The 20,411-nt window shown below is 38.3% G+C and overlaps 1 protein-coding gene across 1 annotated transcript; it reads right to left on the reverse strand.

Moving 5' to 3' along the window:
• Positions 1-12,633: 12,633 nt before the first annotated feature.
• Positions 12,634-14,088, reverse strand: LOC117326509 (cysteine-rich, acidic integral membrane protein-like). The gene has a single exon (XM_033883263.1). The coding sequence runs from the start codon at positions 14,086-14,088 to the stop codon at positions 12,634-12,636; it is 1,455 nt and encodes a 484-aa protein (XP_033739154.1).
• Positions 14,089-20,411: the final 6,323 nt, after the last annotated feature.

Below are 20,411 nucleotides of genomic sequence, written 5' to 3' on the forward strand. Positions count from 1 at the left end.
AAGTGTTGTGTGGAGTAAAACTGTTGTGTGGAGTAAAACTGTTGTGTGGAGTAAAAATGTTGTGTGCAGTAAAAATGTTGTGTTGAGTAAAACGTTTATGTGGAGTAAAACTGTGTGGAGTAAAAGTGTTGTGTGGAGTAAAACTGTTATGTGGAGTAAAAGTGTTGTGTGTTGTAAAGCTGTCTTGACTGTCGTGTGAAATAAAACTGTTGTGTGGAGTAAAACTGTTCGTGGAGTAAATTTCAGAACTTTCGTGGGTCATTTCTGTCATTTTGTCTTTTAAACTTTAATACCCGCGAAATGACGCCAGGGGACTTAAAGCGAAAAGTGTTTTCGTCTTTTAGTCTTCAAGTTTTGGCGGGTTTTCGTCTTTTCGTTTTTTAGCTTTGAGCAGTTTTCTTTCCGTTTTTTTTTGCCAGGTATCTTTTCGCCGGCTACAAAGTGAAAAGATGCAATGGCAGATACACGCCGCTATACAAAACAAACCATGATTGAACCAAAACAAAAAGGTGTATTATTATCATTTTTTGTTTGTTTGTTTGTTTGTTTGTTTGTTTGTCTGTCTGTTGTTTTTTGTTTTTGTTTTTTGTTTTTCGGTGTTTTGAATGTGAAATAGTGTTGGAGGCTTAAGCAATACTCGACAAAATAGCGAAACACTGAGAGATAATAAAACAAGAGAGAAAGAGATACCTCGCAATTAAGTATGTAATGTGATAGAGTACAGTAAAATAACTTCATTCTTCTGGCGTGCTACAGTCCTAATGAATTACAGAATACAGGGTATTGATAATACCTCTAAAATATTATCATACACATGGAAGTCGTCTATACCTCACTAAAGGAAATGAAAGCGTTTTCCTCAATCCAATTCACCTTGCATAATTCTATTTTCAATTTTCTAATGTCTTCCTTGTTAATGCACGTGCGTATTAAATATCGATCGATATGCGCCGAATGAAGGCATTACGCGTGACAATGGTGTTGGATATCCTGTGTCGTGATCATCTGTATTTTGTCTTCTCCAAAATAAATCCTCACGATCGAAGTGTACAACCAAACATTGCTATAACGCTAACAATTTTAATATTGACCTATAATTTGATCAATTCATCATCAGAAACATTATATTTCTTCTCCATTGAGTTATTTTCCTGTCAGACATCTGTTAGACATGACATCAATGAGGCCTAAAATTACAACTAGCTGTTCGAAATACGCATCAGTCACGTTTGACCTCTTCATGGGGTTAAATACCTGGACCAATACCATAGTGACAGAAAACGGTTCGCCCTTTACCGCAAGGAAACACTTTTCTAAAGTTGAAGGAATAATTGTAATTTTAAGTTAATTTATATTCTTCCCGATCTCCTGTCCCAATTTTATTTATTTTTTACTTTTATTGTAGTTTTGTTTTTCTCGTACTCAATGATTGCCCTCCACGGATCCTGCGTTTTGCGCTCAATTTTCTTTCTTTCCTTGATTGTATAATGTTATTATAGATTGTTAATACCAAAATTGCAACCTAACTCGCTGTATAAGTAATAAAATGAAAATACTTTTCCCATGATTTAATTTGGATGTCAGGTCGGGAAAACACCATATTTGGAAGTAAACAGACAATCACGTGACAAACACGATACCGAAACACAAACACATACATAGTTTGGTCACATGTACGTGTTCACTGTACACTAGCTCACGTGTTTTGTGCAATTCAGAGAGAATACCCACAGGACGCACTTTTAATTGAGACATCGGACATTGGAGTGACATCTGTTAAATATAGGTACAGCTCTTTATTAGGTTTTCTTTTCACCGTCGTTTTTTTGTTTTTTGCATTTCAAGTAAAAAAAAAAAAAAAATAAGAAAAAAAAATGTTTACGGGACAGGTACTCACCTGTTCTTTTTTTTCTTTCTAAACAAATTTCTCCTTCTTAATGTCTCATTTGACATTTCCTTACCATTGGCTTTAGCTGATCGTTCGCCCCTGTGATGAGGACTTTGGGCTCTGTCCACTGGTCGAGACACACAATGGTAATACATGTTATGATGTACTCCGCGCAGCATTTTGGGAGAGAGACGACTGGATCGTCCGTAGTCAGTATAATGTGACCGGGTGTGGTACCCTGCTGGGTGTCTTCAGAATGGCTCTGTGAGGTCGCGCTATCAAAGGTTAAGGAGACCGATCACAAAATTACTGGAGTAACCTCTCAAAATACTCTCATCACATCTTTAGATCTTGGACATGGGTAAGGTCTTCCTTAAATGATCAATATTACCGTACTGTACACTTCAATTAAATAAACAAATTATAAATTTTATTGTTCCTAAATTTGAAAAAAACGCCAAAGCGTTTGCATTAAGTAAAGTAAGTAAGTTAAGTAAGGCAAATAATATTCATATACGCAGATAATGGTAATCAGGTCAAATTAACTGTCGAATTTATCAGACTTAGTTGATGCTTGTAAATACAATATGATTGAATACCAGTTAATCAATATTATATAATCCATCTCATTCAATGTTTCAATTACATTGCATAAATGATATACACATTTATAACCTTTTCATTAAAATGATCAACCAAACAACATAATGTCAATTACGATCGGGGCTTGAATGGGATGCACATGTATATATATAATATGTATCGGCAGTTGGTTGGAAATTCGTGACAAGGCCCTTTGGGGCCAACTTAATAGCCACCTTTTGATGCCATTTTCATTGAAACGTTATATCGCAGGCACATTGGCATGCCATGTACATCATACTGATACGAGAATGTCATGTCAAAGGCACATTCACATGGCATCTCTCCAAGTCCATTAAATTGACGCTGAAATGTCATGTCACGGGCACATTGGGCATGACATATCTCCAAGTCCATTGTACTTACACAGGAATGTCATGTCACGGACACATTGGGCATGACATAAATCTGTTTTTGGTATCTCCAAGTCCATTGTGCTTACACAGGAATGTCATGTCACGGACACATTGGGCATGACATAAATCTGTTTTTGGTATCTCCAAGTCCATTAAACTTACACTGGAATGTCATGTTACAGGCACATTTGTATGACAAATATTCCGGTCATATATAATGACAGCGGAATGTCAAGAAGCAGACACATTGGCATGACGTATCTCTAGGTCCATTATAATTACACAGACACATTGGCATGACGTATCTCTAGGTCCATTATACTGACCACGGAATGGACTTGATAACTTTTCTTCGGCACCTTTGTGCAGTTAGAGCGTCAAACAGGAAACTTTCAATGACTGATATGCAAGGGCCACGGGATGGAATCCATAAAAATTCTTTTTTTAGGGGCGAATGCTCAATGGAGGGATAACAGCGGGACAGTGTCAAAGGAAGGAAAATGCGTTGTTTATTAAATCAAGAGAATACCTACATTACACGAAACCGTGATTCTAACTTAAACTAGACAAGGAAAATTACGAACAAAAATATAGATCTGCATGAAGAACCCTGAAAAAAGGAGAATACGACCAGGTGTTCCAGTAGATCAAGCGTCTTCTGCTGTGCCGACGTCATCCGCCATACAATTATAGGTCAGGTCACAGGCGCTTGCACAGAAAATGCGATTTTCAAAAAAAAAAAAAAAAAAAAAAAAAAAATTGATATGACAGTGGTATGTGTAATCTAAAAAAAATTGATATGACAGTGGCATGTGTAATCTACAGATTACACATACCACTGTCATATCAATTTTTTTTTTTTTTTTTTTTTTGAAAATCGCATTTTCTATGCAAGCGCCTGTGGTCAGGTCCGTGCTAAGTTACATCCTCACAGTGAGAGTTAGGTTGGTGACAACGGAACCATCAGGGATATCAACAAACATCGAACACGTCTCACTTGATACGAACCCAAATTAGATCGCAGAAAGTAAAGAAACGTTTAGATTCCGATTACGAACTTTAAAAGGTAAAAAAAGTCGTACAAACTATAGCTATAAAGCTTGTAAAAAATTAAAAACATACTTCTGAATCTTTTGGTGTTCTTCTTAGCGGAGTATGACATTGTAACTTTGTTAAGAAAATTCCCTGTTGTAAAAAAAGTTAAGAAAGAAAATAGTGTAGATTAAATTTTATATAAAAGCTTCAGAACATATTTTAATTTAAAGTTGTTTTGAAGCATGTTTTACAAATATTTTCATTATTGTTTACAACATAATCAATATCAGCATAATTAAATTGAATATCAGTGTGTCGTTGATTAATATTATTTGAAATGAGTAGGCTTCAGGCTTCAGTTTTTGTTGAATTAAATTTTACAAGTTTGAAGGTCGTCATTATATTGTTTAATTAATTAGGTTATTGATTTTCAAGATGAATTGCCAGAATAAAAATTATTTTTCTATGGAAAACACACTGGAAAGTCTCCTATGTTACGGTTTCCATGCAGATCCCTGACGTCCACAAGTATTCGTTGTTCTGACCATTACGTTGACAGATATGTGCCATTTTATTGTCCTGATTATAACAATAAATATCGTCTTTTCAAACCGATAACAATTTTTTTTCACGGAACGAAAAAACGAAACATGTTTTGCGAAATAACGAATAAAAAATAGTTGATGTGTAGTGACCCGGCATATTCCACCTCGCTGTTTATTGTTAATGTTCAGGTTTGTTTTAGTATTGTTTAACTAACGTCGAGTCAACAACAATGGTCATTTAAGGACGAACGGTCTTCTCTGTGTGCGAGATGCATGTGTGTAGGGTATGTGTGTATTTGGAAGCTGTGATATGTTTGTGTTTGTCTGCTGATATCGCGGAGGTGATGTCAACTTAAAGTGCTACCTCACTAAAGCATTCTGCCGAAGACACCCAGCAGGACACCCCACCTACCCGGTCACATTATACTGACAATGGGCGAACCATTCGTCCCACTCCTAATATGCTGAGCGGTTAACAGGAGTAGTAACTACCATTTTTATAGACTCTGGTATGTCTCGGTCAGAGGACAGAACCTAAACCCTCCGACACAGGGGCGAACGTTCAACCTAAGGCCAAAAGTGAGACAATGTCAACGAGATGTTAGGAAGAAGAAAGTATTAAGGAAGAAGAGAACGGGCATGATCCCAAATTTAGTCGCCTTTTACGATCTTGTTAAACGCTGACTTCAAGGCAGTCCCATTTGAATCACCTATTTTAATTGTGGTGACTTTCGTAAAGAAATACGGAACAAAAGCGTTTCTTCGTCTCCAGCCCATGCTCATATCATTCTGTACGGGAACAACGGGAATAGAATAATAAAGGTACCGTGACTGTCGTAAGTATGAGGTAATTTTATTAGTCAAAATGTTCCGTTCTACAGCAAGGTAGCGAAAAAATCTACCTGTTTTCAACTGCAACTGTTTGGGGGCTCAGAAGAAATCATAACACACTCGTTAAACTCATGATAACTTTACGAGGGAACTGATTCAATGTACAGCACAGGCACTGTAAAACGAAAATAATGGAGTGAAACTGCATCATGCAGTCATCAATGATGCTTGGAGCTAAAAGTTTGGGAAACCAGGAGGGAAATAGAAGGGGAGCTTAGAACCACAGAGCTGTACATTGAGTCAGTTCCCTCGTAAGGCTACGTGACCGAAGGGTCACTAGTTCGAGTACTGGCACGGGCACTGTATTGTATCCTTGTATACTTTGCTCTGTTGTGTTCCAGTCGACTCAGCTGTTAATGAGTACGTGGTTGGGATGTACATCAGATGTCGTGTGTAAACTGTTAGCGCCGAAATGGCAGCTCCGGGTGTACGCTCCCCTGGGAGCGAAGAAAGACATTGGTTGGTTACTAAAAGCCCAATGATCACGGACTATAATCTGTGATCCGCTTTGAGACGGCTATGTTACTGTGATATAGCGGTATGTTAAACTCCAAGTTATCATTATTATTAATATCAATTATACTAAACATTCACGTGTATGTAATTTGTACATTAATGTGTAATATTTATTTCTTCCACTACGCTGATACAAATACATGTATAAAAGAACTGTATGGATAGACTCCTTGTTTTAATGATAACGAACCTGGGGAAGAACTAAATTCAATTTTCTATCGATTCGGCTAGTCTTGTCTTAAGGGACATGCTGATCAATTGAAGTGGTGCATTGATTGACAACCACGTTCTCAATTATTGATTGGTTAATTCGTAACAAAGTGGAACTCTCCGAAGTGAAAACCAAAATAGGTGTCGGAACCGGTGACTCCTGCCAACTCAACAGTTATTTCTAGAATGTAATCGGATTCAAAATCGCATGTGCCAATTAAAGTTTTCGGGTTAAAGATCAATTATTCACATACTGCTGTACTCAGTTAGAAATACATCGATATTTCATCAGAAAACTGTCGATGTCTCGTCGACTACGAGACGTTGCTAGCGACCTTCCTGACATGGAACATACAACTATTTTCCCTTCTGACCATTTTTAAACGAGTTCGGAAATTTGATAAAAACAAAAACATGGTTTCAGTGTACTTCAACAGACGAGAATATTCGATTCTCTTAGTGGCGATAAAATATTAATTCCGAAGTATTCGATATAGTTAAGATAAGTACACAGGGTATCCATATAGTACAGTATGTATAGAAAGACTGTCTCGGCTTGTCGTTCATCTGTCTATGGGATAGAGGAACTAGAGGTTTAGTTTTATGTTATTTAACCTCCTATTAACAGCCAGGGTCATTTAAGAACGTACCAGAGTTCTGAGGTGGAGAAAAGCCAGAGTACCCGGAGAAAAAAAAAACAACGGCCTGCGGTCAGTACCAGGAAATTGCCACACGTGGGTTTCGAACTCGCGAACCAGAGTTCATGGGCTAGTGATAAAGTGCCGGGACCCCCAATCGGGAACCGTCGGCACTTTCCGTCGTTTACGGAAAGTGCCGACGGTTCACAATTGTCGGGACACCATAACCACTCGGCCACCTCGGTCCCTATACCGAATATAAGATTGACTTAGAATTTTGTGAATTTAAACTTATAAGGATGTGACACCAATAATGAATGCGTAGGATTGCTCACGAATACTGTATAACAGACGAGACGATTCCACAAACCTACTGACTGACTACATCTTACTTAGATGGAAAAAAGGGAAATATTCGTAAATAAACTTAACTTTTGGCTCATTATACACCACCAAATTCTGATCTTTTTTCCAATTGTACTGTACTACAGAACTACTTTCAAGATGACATGAATTTCTCCATTAGCGGTCACTGCAACCAGAACTTTTCTTCTTTGTGTTGTGTTATATTGAACGTAAATAAATGGTGGATTTGTGAAACTTGATATGTTTGTGTAAAGTTTTCATAGTTTGTATTGATTAATATTATCTATTTCGGCTCTTTGATTACTACTCGACACAACAAGCGAGTGCTGCATCTGTTAACAAAAGAAACCTGAATCAAGTTTATACCCATATGGCAATAACGGAGTATATGATGAGTATTATAATATCTTACACAGAGTACATGATCAGAATCATAATTATTATACAGAGTGCATGGTCAGTATCATAATTATCACACAGAGTACATGGTCAGTATCATAGTTATCACACACAGAGTACATGGTCAGTATCATAGTTATCATACACAGGGTACATGGTCAGTATCATACTTATTATACACAGAGTGCATGGTCAGTATCATACTTATTATACAGAGTACATGGTCAGTATCATAATTATCATACAAAGTTTTGAATTTGTACAGAAAGACAATGATGTATTCATCTTTCTTAATCCTTATTTACTTTTTCAGGCGGTGTATCCTCAGCTGCGGATACTAACCAAACTGATTTACAATCACCACCACCTTCACCAGCAGCTCACCACGAAATCACCACAGGGAATCTTTATCATCGACCAGTCCGAACGTGTTGTCTGTAAACTTTCAACTAGGATAAGAGCAAAAAATACAACAGGACGTGTGGAAATGTATAATGTAATTACGGTATATATACATATGTATTGGTGTCGCTCTTAGTTCTTACGTTCGATAAACTTTAATGACCTTTGGGACTTTTCAATATATGACCGTTTGGCGCCATTTTGAATTATCACGTTATAACGGCCTCATATGTGTGTTGCCTCTTCTAAACACGCATTTTGCAGTTTGACATTTCTTGCATACAGATTATTGAATTCTGCCTGGAACAACACTTATTAATGGAAAGAGAAGTCGCGTTTTCACCAGTCACGTGCACGCACGCACTTCAGCACGCGATATAACTCTAACCTATTGCCTATATATTTCACTTATGTCATCGCAGAAGTTCCAAAGCCCGTTGATCATGATCAAAACGTCTTTGAGTTTGACAAGCTCGGTTATAAAACATGTAATGTACGACCAATGAATGCTTATTTGGTATATAGTATGATGCAGCATGCTAACTCTTAATTTTAAATGCGAAATATATTTGTTATTTTCAGAAATATTACGACATGGAAGTGTCAATCGTGTATTAAACCACTGTACATTTACATATTAAACGTTGTTTTTATCTTAGCACTTCTGGTTTTTTTATTTTACAATAAATTATGATTGCGCAATATATAGTTTGTATTCCTGTATTTCAGTCACGACACATTATAAATATATCAATCTATTAACATGCCATATTTCGCTAAAATTTAGTGTACAAAAATAAACAATCTGTCCTCAACAAACCATTGACTATATGAATACATGTAGTATCAATCTGCGAATTATTCTAAGATGTTGACTGAGTGGTCGATCGCAACATCTCGGCAGATTCCGTCAAGGCTCGTTTGAAGTCGAGCCTTCACGGGATTTGCCGAGCTGCTGCGATTGACCAAATAACCGTTCAGAAGGTGCAATGGCATTGGAAACGTACAGTTATAACTGATATAACATACAGTAAATTTGGAACTTAGTCAACCAGCTTTCAATATTACGGAAATTTCATTTTAGAAAAGCTCGGATTAAACGTTTCATATGAATACGAAGGGGGGGGGGGGGGGCTGCGTAACATTACGACACCGTTCTTTCTTTCTACATGTATGATAAACACATTTTTTCTTATCAATGTGTTTGCAATAAAGACTCGGTAAATGCCCCCTCCAACCCCCGCCCCCATCAATTGAAAGGTGTGAAATTGGAATAGAATTATCACTGGAACGAGGAATAGTGTTTCTACGTATTATCAGACTTTGGGCATTAGATACTTCTTGTATACAGTCCCTAAAACCAGCAGTTTGCATGGGAAACAAATGCCGCTGTATATATAAGACTCATGTCGGCATGGTCATAGGGGTTTTAGATTGCGTACAGGAGCTGATACGGAGGACGCAACAGTGCAAACGACACACAATACAAGTGTATTGTTGTTTGCCTATCTAGACCAAGCACATTGTGGACACGACATCTCTTCAACCGTGCAATAGAGATATTTCAGGTCTTGTGAAAACTTCGGATTCGTCCGGTCTTCGGTTTCATTTGAGATTCTACCGGTCACCCTCCGGATAGATCCCTGTAAAACTTTGATACGCAACTGTCCTAACTAATCTGCTTTCTCGTTAACCTATTAATAATATACACCAACGAAATAAGGCTGAGTCATAGGTAACACCGCGGCATCCTACGTGAGGATTATCAAGGTTACGTTATACCGATTGTGCTTTTTAATATATTTGTAAATTCATTTAAGTTAAAATGTCTCAATAACAACCACTTACCACATGATCTACTTTGACACCGTCAAATGTGCTTTTTGTACATTATCGAGGTTGTGTCCTAGATCACGTCTGTTCGTTATGGATCCGTGTTTCGAACGAAGCATACCGAGGTTAGTAATATTTGACACGTCGATCCCTTTGTTACTTGTAGGTTGGTTATGTAAGTCAACACATTTTAAAGGAGAAGGTCGTGCAGGTGTTCTACGTGGTATAACAACGGCACTTTTGAATAGGATGTGCACGGACGAAGGTGATTACAGACCATGAACACCCTTGCACGTGATTAAGAGATAAAAATACAAACAAAAGAACCTGCACGTTTACACACATTATACTTGAACTCACGAAAGATAAAATGGTGCTGCGGTTCATAACAGAGAATCAAGTCTGAAAAGTGAAATAAAAAGAAAATTATTATGTAGACTCAATGTTTTTTTTTTTTTTTTTTTTTGTAAGTTTGGTCAGTATAGATTTGAAAAAAAATCTTTTGGATTACTGACATTTCAAAGTTACTTTATTGTCATATACAAATGTACTTATATTTTACGTTATTACTGAAATAAGTTAATATATGTGGTAGTTCTGTGATGGTGAAGTGTCAACACAAATTATGGTTCTAGAATAGCCTGACATCCCCTACACGTGATAGTTTTTTCTGCGTTTGAATGTCCCGCCAAAATATAGCTCGCCCTGCGTCTGGCGGAAGCTGTGTAAGACAAACATCGATACCATCCGACAATAACTTAGAGTGTCCATAAAATGCTCTCAGGCCATCATCCTGACCAAACGGAAGAAAGAATCATCCGATTGCAATATGTCCGCATTGTTTGCCAAAGTTTGATTCTAATCTGGTTGCTTCACCTTCGCCCATTAAACAGATTTAAAATATACTTACCAAGCAGTGTTGGTATACCTTAGTGGCCCCGTGAGAGTTGTCGAGGCCAAGAACATGTGTCTGTTATTGCGAGTCCGTTGAATAATACATGTCAAATCAAGATGGCCGCGCCAGTCTGTATACATCAACTGATGTAACAATAGCTGTTATAAAACGCAATAGGGATAATGCTTTAGGTACAAGACAATGAAATACCAGTCTACAAAGTGACAAACATCTAGTCTGACTACAGCTTGGCTTTTTTGTTTTTTTTGTTTGTTTTTTGTTTGTTTTTGTTTTACTGGATTTTTTTTTTTTTTTTTTTTTAATTTCGTTTACTCTATAACCTTACTTGTAATATTGAATGTGTAAACTTTTATTCTATCTGATACATTTGAACCAACAAACACATTCGTGGACGTTTTATTCCTTGTTTTATTTTAGTTTCTTTAATCTCTGTTAGCATATGTTCAATCAAAAGCGTGTACACTTTTAATTGAATTAGTTATGTTTGTTCAGAGCCAACAGATATGTTCTCGGATATTATTTAATTGTTTAAGACCAAATCTCGAATGTCGGTCATAACAGTAGTCATTATCTTGTGACATTCGTCTGTCTCATCAGTAGTCATTATCTGGAGACATTCGTCTGTCTCATCAGTTGTCATTATCCGGGGACATTCGTCTGTCTCATCAGTAGTCATTATCTGGTGACATTCGTCTGTCTCATCAGTAGTCATTATCTGGTGACATTCGTCTGTGTCATCAGTAGTCATTATCTGGTGACATTCGTCTGTCCCATCAGTAGTCATTATCTGGTGACATTCGTCTGTGTCATCAGTAGTCATTATCTGGTGACATTCGTCTGTCTCATCAATACTCATTATCTGGTGACATTCGTCTGTGTCATCAGTAGTCATTATCTGGAGACATTCGTCTGTCTCATCAGTAGTCATTATCCTGTGACGTTCGTCTGTCTCATCAGTAGTCAGTATCCGGAGACATTCGTCTGTGTCATCAGTAGTCATTATCCGGTGACATTCGTCCGTCTCATCAGTAGTCATTATCCGGTGACATTCGTCTGTCTCATCAGTAGTCATTATCCGGTGACATTCGTCTGTCTCATCAGTAGTCATTATCCGGTGACATTCGTCTGTCTCATCAGTAGTCATTATCCGGTGACATTCGTCTGTCTCATCAGTGAAGTCATTATCCGGTGACATTCGTCTGTCTCATCAGTAGTCATTATCCGGTGACATTCGTCTGTCTCATCAGTAGTCATTATCCGGTGACATTCGTCTGTCTCATCAGTAGTCATTATCCGGTGACATTCGTCTGTCTCATCAGAAGTCATTATCCGGTGACATTCGTCTGTCTCATCAGTAGTCATTATCCGGTGACATTCGTCTGTGTCATCAGAAGTCATTATCCGGTGACATTCGTCTGTGTCATCAGAAGTCATTATCCGGTGACATTCGTCTGTGTCATCAGTAGTCATTATCTGGTGACATTCGTCTGTGTCATCAGTAGCCATTATCTGGTGACATTCGTCTGTGTCATCAGTAGTCATTATCTGGTGACGTTGGTCTGTCTCATCAGTAGTCATTATCTGGTGACATTCGTCTGTCTCATCAGTAGTCATTATCTGGTGACATTCGTCTGTGTCATCAGTAGTCATTATCTGGTGACATTCGTCTGTGTCATCAGTAGTCATTATCTGGTGACATTCGTCTGTGTCATCAGTAGTCATTATCTGGTGACATTCGTCTGTCTCATCAGTAGTCATTATCTGGTGACGTTCGTCTGTCTCATCAGTAGTCATTATCTGGTGACATTCGTCTGTCTCATCAGTAGTCATTATCTGGTGACATTCGTCTGTCTCATCAGTAGTCATTATCCGGTGACATTCGTCTGTCTCATCAGTAGTCATTATCTGGTGACATTCGTCTGTCTCATCAATAGTCATTATCCGGTGACATTCGTCTGTCTCATCAGTAGTCATTATCCGGTGACAATCGTCTGTCTCACCAGCAAGTCATTATCCGGTGACATTCGTCTGTCTCATCAGTAGTCATTATCCGGTGACATTCGTCTGTCTCATCAGTAGTCATTATCTGGTGACATTCGTCTGTCTCATCAGTAGTCATTATCTGGTGACATTCGTCTGTCTCATCAGTAGTCATTATCCGGTGACATTCGTCCGTTTCATCAGTAGTCATTATTTGGTGACATTCGTCTGTCTCATCAGTAGTCATTATTTGGTGACATTCGTCTGTCTCATCAGTAGTCATTATCCGGTGACATTCGTCTGTCTCATCAGTAGTCAGTATCCGGTGACATTCGTCTGTCTCATCAGTAGTCATTATCTGGTGACATTCGTCCGTCTCATCAGTAGTCATTATCCGGTGACATTCGTCTGTCTCATCAGTAGTCATTATCCGGTGACATTCGTCTGTCTCATCAGTAGTCAGTATCTGGTGACATTCGTCTGTCTCATCAGTAGTCAGTATCCGGTGACATTCGTCTGTTTCATCAATAGTCATTATCCGGTGACATTCGTCTGTCTCATCAGTAGTCATTATTTGGTGACATTCGTCTGTCTCATCAGTAGTCAGTATCCGGTGACATTCGTCTGTCTCATCAGTAGTCATTATCTGGTAACATTCGTCTGTGTCATCAGTAGTCATTATCCGGTGACATTCGTCTGTCTCATCAGTAGTCTTTATCTGGTGTAATTCGTCTGTCTCATCAGTAGTCATTATCTGGTGACATTCGTCCGTCTCATCAGTAGTCATTATTCGGTGACATTCGTCTGTCTCATCAGTAGTCAGTATCCGGTGACATTCGTCCGTCTCATCAGTAGTAATTATCCGGTGACATTCGTCTGTATCATCAGTAGTCATTATCTGGTGACATGCATCTGTCTCATCAGTAGTCATTATCTGGTAACATTCGTCTGTGTCATCAGTAGTCATTATCCGGTGACATTCGTCTGTCTCATCAGTAGTCTTTATCTGGTGTAATTCGTCTGTCTCATCAGTAGTCATTATCTGGTGACATTCGTCCGTCTCATCAGTAGTCATTATTCGGTGACATTCGTCTGTCTCATCAGTAGTCAGTATCCGGTGACATTCGTCCGTCTCATCAGTAGTAATTATCCGGTGACATTCGTCTGTATCATCAGTAGTCATTATCTGGTGACATGCATCTGTCTCATCAGTAGTCATTATCTGGTGACATTCGTCTGTGTCATCAGTAGTCATTATCTGGTGACATTCGTCCGTCTCATCAGTAATCATTATCTGGTGACATTCGTCTGTGTCATCAGTAGTCATTATCTGGTGACGTTGGTCTGTCTCATCAGTAGTCATTATCCGGTGACATTCGTCTGTCCCATCAGTAGTCATTATCCGGTGACATTCGTCTGTCTCATCAGTAGTCATTATCCGGTGACATTCGTCTGTCTCATCAGTAGTCATTATCCGGTGACATTCGTCTGTCTCATCATTCGGTGACATTCGTCTGGGTCATTAGTTGTCATTATCCGGTGACATTCGTCCGTCTCATATGTCGTCATTATCTGGTGACATCCGTCTGTCTCATCAGTAGTCATTATCTGGTGACATTCGTCTGTCTCATCAATAGTCATTATCCGGTGACATTCTTCTGTCTCATCAATAATCAGTATCCAGTGACATTCGTCTGTTTGATCAGTAGTCATTATCTGGTGACATTCGTCCGTCTCATCAGTAGTCATTATCTGGTGACATTCGTCCGTCTCATCAGTAGTCATTATCCGGTGACATTCGTCCGTCTCATCAGTAGTCATTATTTGGTGACATTCGTCTGTCTCATCAGTAGTCGTTATCTGGTAATATTCGTCCGTTTCATCAGTAGTCATTATCCGGTGACATTCGTCTGTCTCATCAGTAATCGTTATCTGGTGACATTCGTCTGTCTCATCAGTAGTCATTATCCGGTGACATTCGTCTGTCTCATCAGTCGTCATTATCCGGTGACATTCGTCTGTCTCTTCAATAGTCATTATCTGGTGACATTCGTCTGTCTCATCAGTAGTCAATATTTGGAGACATTCGTCTGTCTCATCAGTAGTCATTATCCTGGTGACATTCGTCTGTCTCATCAATAGTCATTATCTGGTGGACATTCGTCTGTCTCATCAGTAGTCATTATCTGGTGACATTCGTCCGTCTCATCAGTGAAGTCATTATCCGGTGACATTCGTCTGTCTCATCAGTAGTCATTATCTGGCGGTAATACTACATTGGACGCGTTGCTCCACATTTCCGCTATTGTTTGATATCCACTTTCTAACTTCTGACTCTTGTTGGGCTTATTCTGCTGACGGACGTTCGGAATTCATCAAATATCAAATATCAAATTGACCGGGATTTTATTTTGTCACGGAGAGGAAGTAACGGCAATGTGATTACGTATATCGAAAAAGGATACGTTTCGATTTCCTTAGAGCGTCTGATAATTGCATCGCGTGACGTTCCGAGAGCCTGGGCAAGAGCCCGTCTAAATGTCTTACATTGCATTTGTAACTCGGCACTGTGGGGAAAAGCTTGGTGATATTTTACATTTTCTCGGGTGTCCCATTTCCTGTGTCCAATATTAACTTGATAATGTCGTTAAGTTACATGAATTGTAATTGTATCTGTCCCTATGTTCTGTTGAATTATTGGTTCATATTCAGTGTGGACACAAAGTGGTCCGGACACCTCCGGGCATTGTTTCACAAATAAATAAATGTCCGGTTCCTAAAACCTTCACGTTCGGATTTTGAGTTTTTCCGGATCAATTAGAACCGGATTGACGACGACGACGACGACGACGACGACGACGACCGTCTGTCATCGTCGTTATTATACAGCCATTAAAATATTGATGTAGAAGCAATCAGTTTATTAGCCTCGAGTTCGAAATGTCTGAAGGAGATGAAAAATATATAGTGGATGAGAGTTATGGCCCTCGCATTCCGAGTGTCTGCATGTAAAAGAGATGACAATATCGAGAGGGTTTGTAGATGTTTACAATTAAATGTTGTATCATTATTCATCCTAATAAACGGGATTGTCTCGTAAAGATGAAGTAGAATGTTTCCTTACCACGCCGATAATACATATGTAACAGTACGTCAATAATTACACATGCCTACAAGGTTTTTTTTATAATTTACTTTCGTGGTCGTTAGATACTCGCGCTTTGAATTTGTCTATACAGTTTCGGTCTTAAATACCCTGTGCGGTGCAGTATTGAAATATTCACACTTCGCCTTTCTCTCTGAAACATGGAAAGTCAGTCGAGGAAACATTCAGAAGCAAATCAGGAATAGATGACGCGGAATCCCTTGAATTTATACCACATCGATCGATTCACGTCTAATTTGATTATGTAATGAATGCATGAAGTCGATTGGGAATAGCACAACTGAAATCGACAGGGACTCTTTTATATATTTTCCGCAAATAAATCCACCAGAAAATACTTCCTTTCGTAATGATCCGCCGTATGGCGTCTTCTGAAGTCACTACTCTTGGAAAGTTCTGCCAAGGTTATTGCACGCTGACAAGGTCATCAATCAACCGCCATCTTTAACAGATGGGGTTGGTGAAATAAATTCGACAGCCAAACAAGGATTGAAAGATTTATCCGAAAACGACTGTATTTTTTTCTTCCTTTTCTTCTGTTCTAATGGTGAAACACTTCAGAAGTTGAGAACACATGCCATAGTAAGAAATATATTTCTCTCCCCACGGGGTTTCTTTTGCGAATCTGAGGACCGCCTGCAAATGAACATCCGACCATAATAGCCTTGCCACCATTTTGGACCTGCGGAACATCTCTGTATTTATCACTTAAGAGATATACAATAGAGAAAACGATGTCTGTCGTTATTTGATGTTTATCGTTGTTACATAGCAATACATTTTCTTTGGAATGTGCTTCGGTGACAATGTGGCAGAAACAGCCAAGAGCAGATGACAGGTTTTGTTAAAACACTCAGTAGCGGTAGCCAAATTGCATATTTATGTTATAGTTTGTTCTGTACAATATTTCAAACATCATAACGTCTCAAGAGTGGACACTGCATGGATCATTCAATAACCAAACCAGTCCGTTTGTCTATATATATGTAAACCACTATCAAAACACGAAGGGTGTTTGTCTATATTGTCTAAGAGGAACTCAAAATTTCGACTGAGTGGGGATATTTGAGCTAACAACCAGACTGCACTATTGTACACTATACTACCAACCAGACTCACTATTGTACACTATACTAACAACCAGACTCACTATTGTACACTATACTACAAACCAGACTCACTGTTGTACACTATACTACAAACCAGACTCACTATTGTACACTATACTACCTACCAGACTCACTATTGTACACTATATTACAAACCAGACTCACTGTTGTACACTATACTAACAAACCAGACTCACTATTGTACACTATACTACAAACCAGACCCACTATTGTACACTATACTACAAACCAGACTAACTATTGTACACTATACTACAAACCAGACTAACTATTGTACACTATACTACAACCTTGACTCACTATTGTACATAATAATACCAACCAGACTCACTATTGTACACTATACTACAACCTAGACTCACTATTGTACACTATACTACCTACCAGACTCACTAGTGTACACTATACTACAAACCAGACTCACTATTGTACACTATACTACCAACCAGACTCACTATTGTACACTATACTACCTACCAGACTCACTAGTGTACATTATACTACAAACCAGACTCACTATTGTACACTATACTACAAACCAGACTCACTATTGTACACTATACTACCTACCAGACTCACTAGTGTACATTATACTACAAACCAGACTCACTATTGTACACTATACTACAAACCAGACTCACTATTGTACACTATACTACAAACCAGACTCACTATTGTACACTATACTACAAACCAGTCTCACTATTGTACACTATACTACAAACCAGACTCACTATTGTACACTATACTACAAACCAGACCCAATATTGTACACTATACTACCAACCAGACTCACTATTGTACACTATACTACAAACTAGACTCAGTATTGTACACTATACTAACAACCAGACTCACTATTGTACACTATACTACAAACCAGTCCCACTATTGTACACTATACTACCAACAAGTCCCACTATTGTACACTATACTACCAACAAGTCCCACTATTGTACACTATACTACCAACAAGACCCACTATTGTACACTATACTACAAACTAGACACACTATTGTACACTATACTACCAACCAGACTCACTATTGTACACTATACTAACAACCAGACTCACTATTGTACACTATACTACAAACCAGACCCACTATTGTACACTATACTACAAACCAGACTCACTATTGTACACTATACTACAAACCAGACCCACTATTGTACACTATACTACAAACCAGACTCATTATTGTACACTATACTACAAACCAGACTCACTATTGTACACTATACTAACAACCAGACTCACTATTGTACACTATACTAACAAACCAGACTCACTATTGTACACTATACAAACAACCAGACTCACTATTGTACACTATACTACAAACCGGACTCACTATTGTACACTATACTACAAACCAGACTCACTATTGTACATTATACTACAAACCAGTCACACTATTGTACACTATACTACCAACCAGACCCACTATTGTACACTATACTACAAACCAGACTCACTATTGTACACTATACTAACAACCAGACTCACTATTGTACACTATACTACAAACCGGACTCACTATTGTACACTATACTACAAACCAGACTCACTATTGTACACTATACTACAAACCAGACCCAATATTGTACACTATACTACCAACCAGACTCACTATTGTACACTATACTACCAACCAGACCCACTATTGTACACTATACTAACAAATCAGACTCACTATTGTACACTATACTAACAACCAGACTCACTATTGTACACTATACTACAAACCAGACTCACTATTGTACACTATACTACAAACCAGACCCAATATTGTACACTATGCTACCAACCAGACTCACTATTGTACACTATACTACCAACCAGACCCACTATTGTACACTATACTAACAAACCAGACTCACTATTGTACACTATACTAGCAACCAGACTCACTATTGTACACTATACTACAAACCAGACCCACTATTATACACTATACTACAAACCAGACTCACTATTGTACACTATACTACAAACCAGACTCACTATTGTACACTATACTACAAACCAGACCCACTATTGTACACTATACTACAAACAAGACTCACTATTGTACACTATACTACAAACCAGACTCACTATTGTACACTATACTACAAACAAGACCCACTATTGTACACTATACTACAAACCAGACTCACTATTGTACACTATACTACCAACCAGACTCACTATTGTACACTATACTACAAACCAGACTCACTATTGTACACTATACTACAAACAAGACCCACTATTGTACACTATACTACCAACAAGTCCCACTATTGTACACTATACTACAAACCAGACTCACTATTGTACACTATACTACCAACCAGACTCACTATTGTACACTATACTACAAACCAGACTAACTATTGTACACTATACTACCAACAAGTCCCACTATTGTACACTATACTACCAACAAGACCTACTATTGTACACTATACTACAAACAAGACCCACTATTGTACACTATACTACCAACCAGACTCACTATTGTACACTATACTACAAACCAGACTCACTATTGTACACTATACTACAAACCAGACTCACTATTGTACACTATACTACAAACCAGACTCACTATTGTACACTATACTACAAACCAGACTCACTATTGTACACTATACTTCAAACCAGACTAACTATTGTACACTATAATACAAACCAGACTCACTATTGTACACTATACTACCAACCAGACTCACTATTGTACACTATACTACAAACCAGACTCACTATTGTACACTATACTACAAACCAGACTCACTATTGTACACTATACTTCAAACCAGACTAACTATTGTACACTATACTACAAACCAGACCCAATATTGTACACTATACTACCAACCAGACTCACTATTGTACACTATACTACAAACCAGACTCACTATTGTACACTATACTACAAACCAGACTCACTATTGTACACTATACTACCAACCAGACTCACTATTGTACACTATACTACAAACCAGACTCACTATTGTACACTATACTACAAACCAGACTCACTATTGTACACTATACTTCAAACCAGACTAACTATTGTACACTATACTACAAACCAGACCCAATATTGTACACTATACTACCAACCAGACTCACTATTGTACACTATACTACAAACCAGACTCACTATTGTACACTATACTACAAACCAGACTCACTATTGTACACTATACTACCAACCAGACTCACTATTGTACACTATACTACAAACCAGACTCACTATTGTACACTATACTAACAACCAGACTCACTATTGTACATTCTAACACGATTCGTTTGCAACGCGTGTTTTGATTGGTTGCGGACCGACTTCTAATCTGCGATAGAACCATGACATATCGTGTTAAGCCACGCCCCGTTTCTAATCAAAACAATATGGCGTCAAGTTCGACTCGTAGCGAAATTCAACACTCTGCACCATTTATGATTGATGACCCGTGATATTGGAATCGAAAGTGAAGAAATCGAAT

Source organism: Pecten maximus, chromosome 4, assembly GCF_902652985.1.
Source record: "Pecten maximus chromosome 4, xPecMax1.1, whole genome shotgun sequence".
Classification (NCBI taxonomy): domain Eukaryota; kingdom Metazoa; phylum Mollusca; class Bivalvia; order Pectinida; family Pectinidae; genus Pecten; species Pecten maximus.

What these genes read in the sequence shown, in the direction of transcription:
- LOC117326509 (XM_033883263.1), bottom strand. Translation starts at nt 14,088, where the DNA reads ATGACTACTGATGAGACAGACGAATGTCACCGGATAATGACTACTGAT.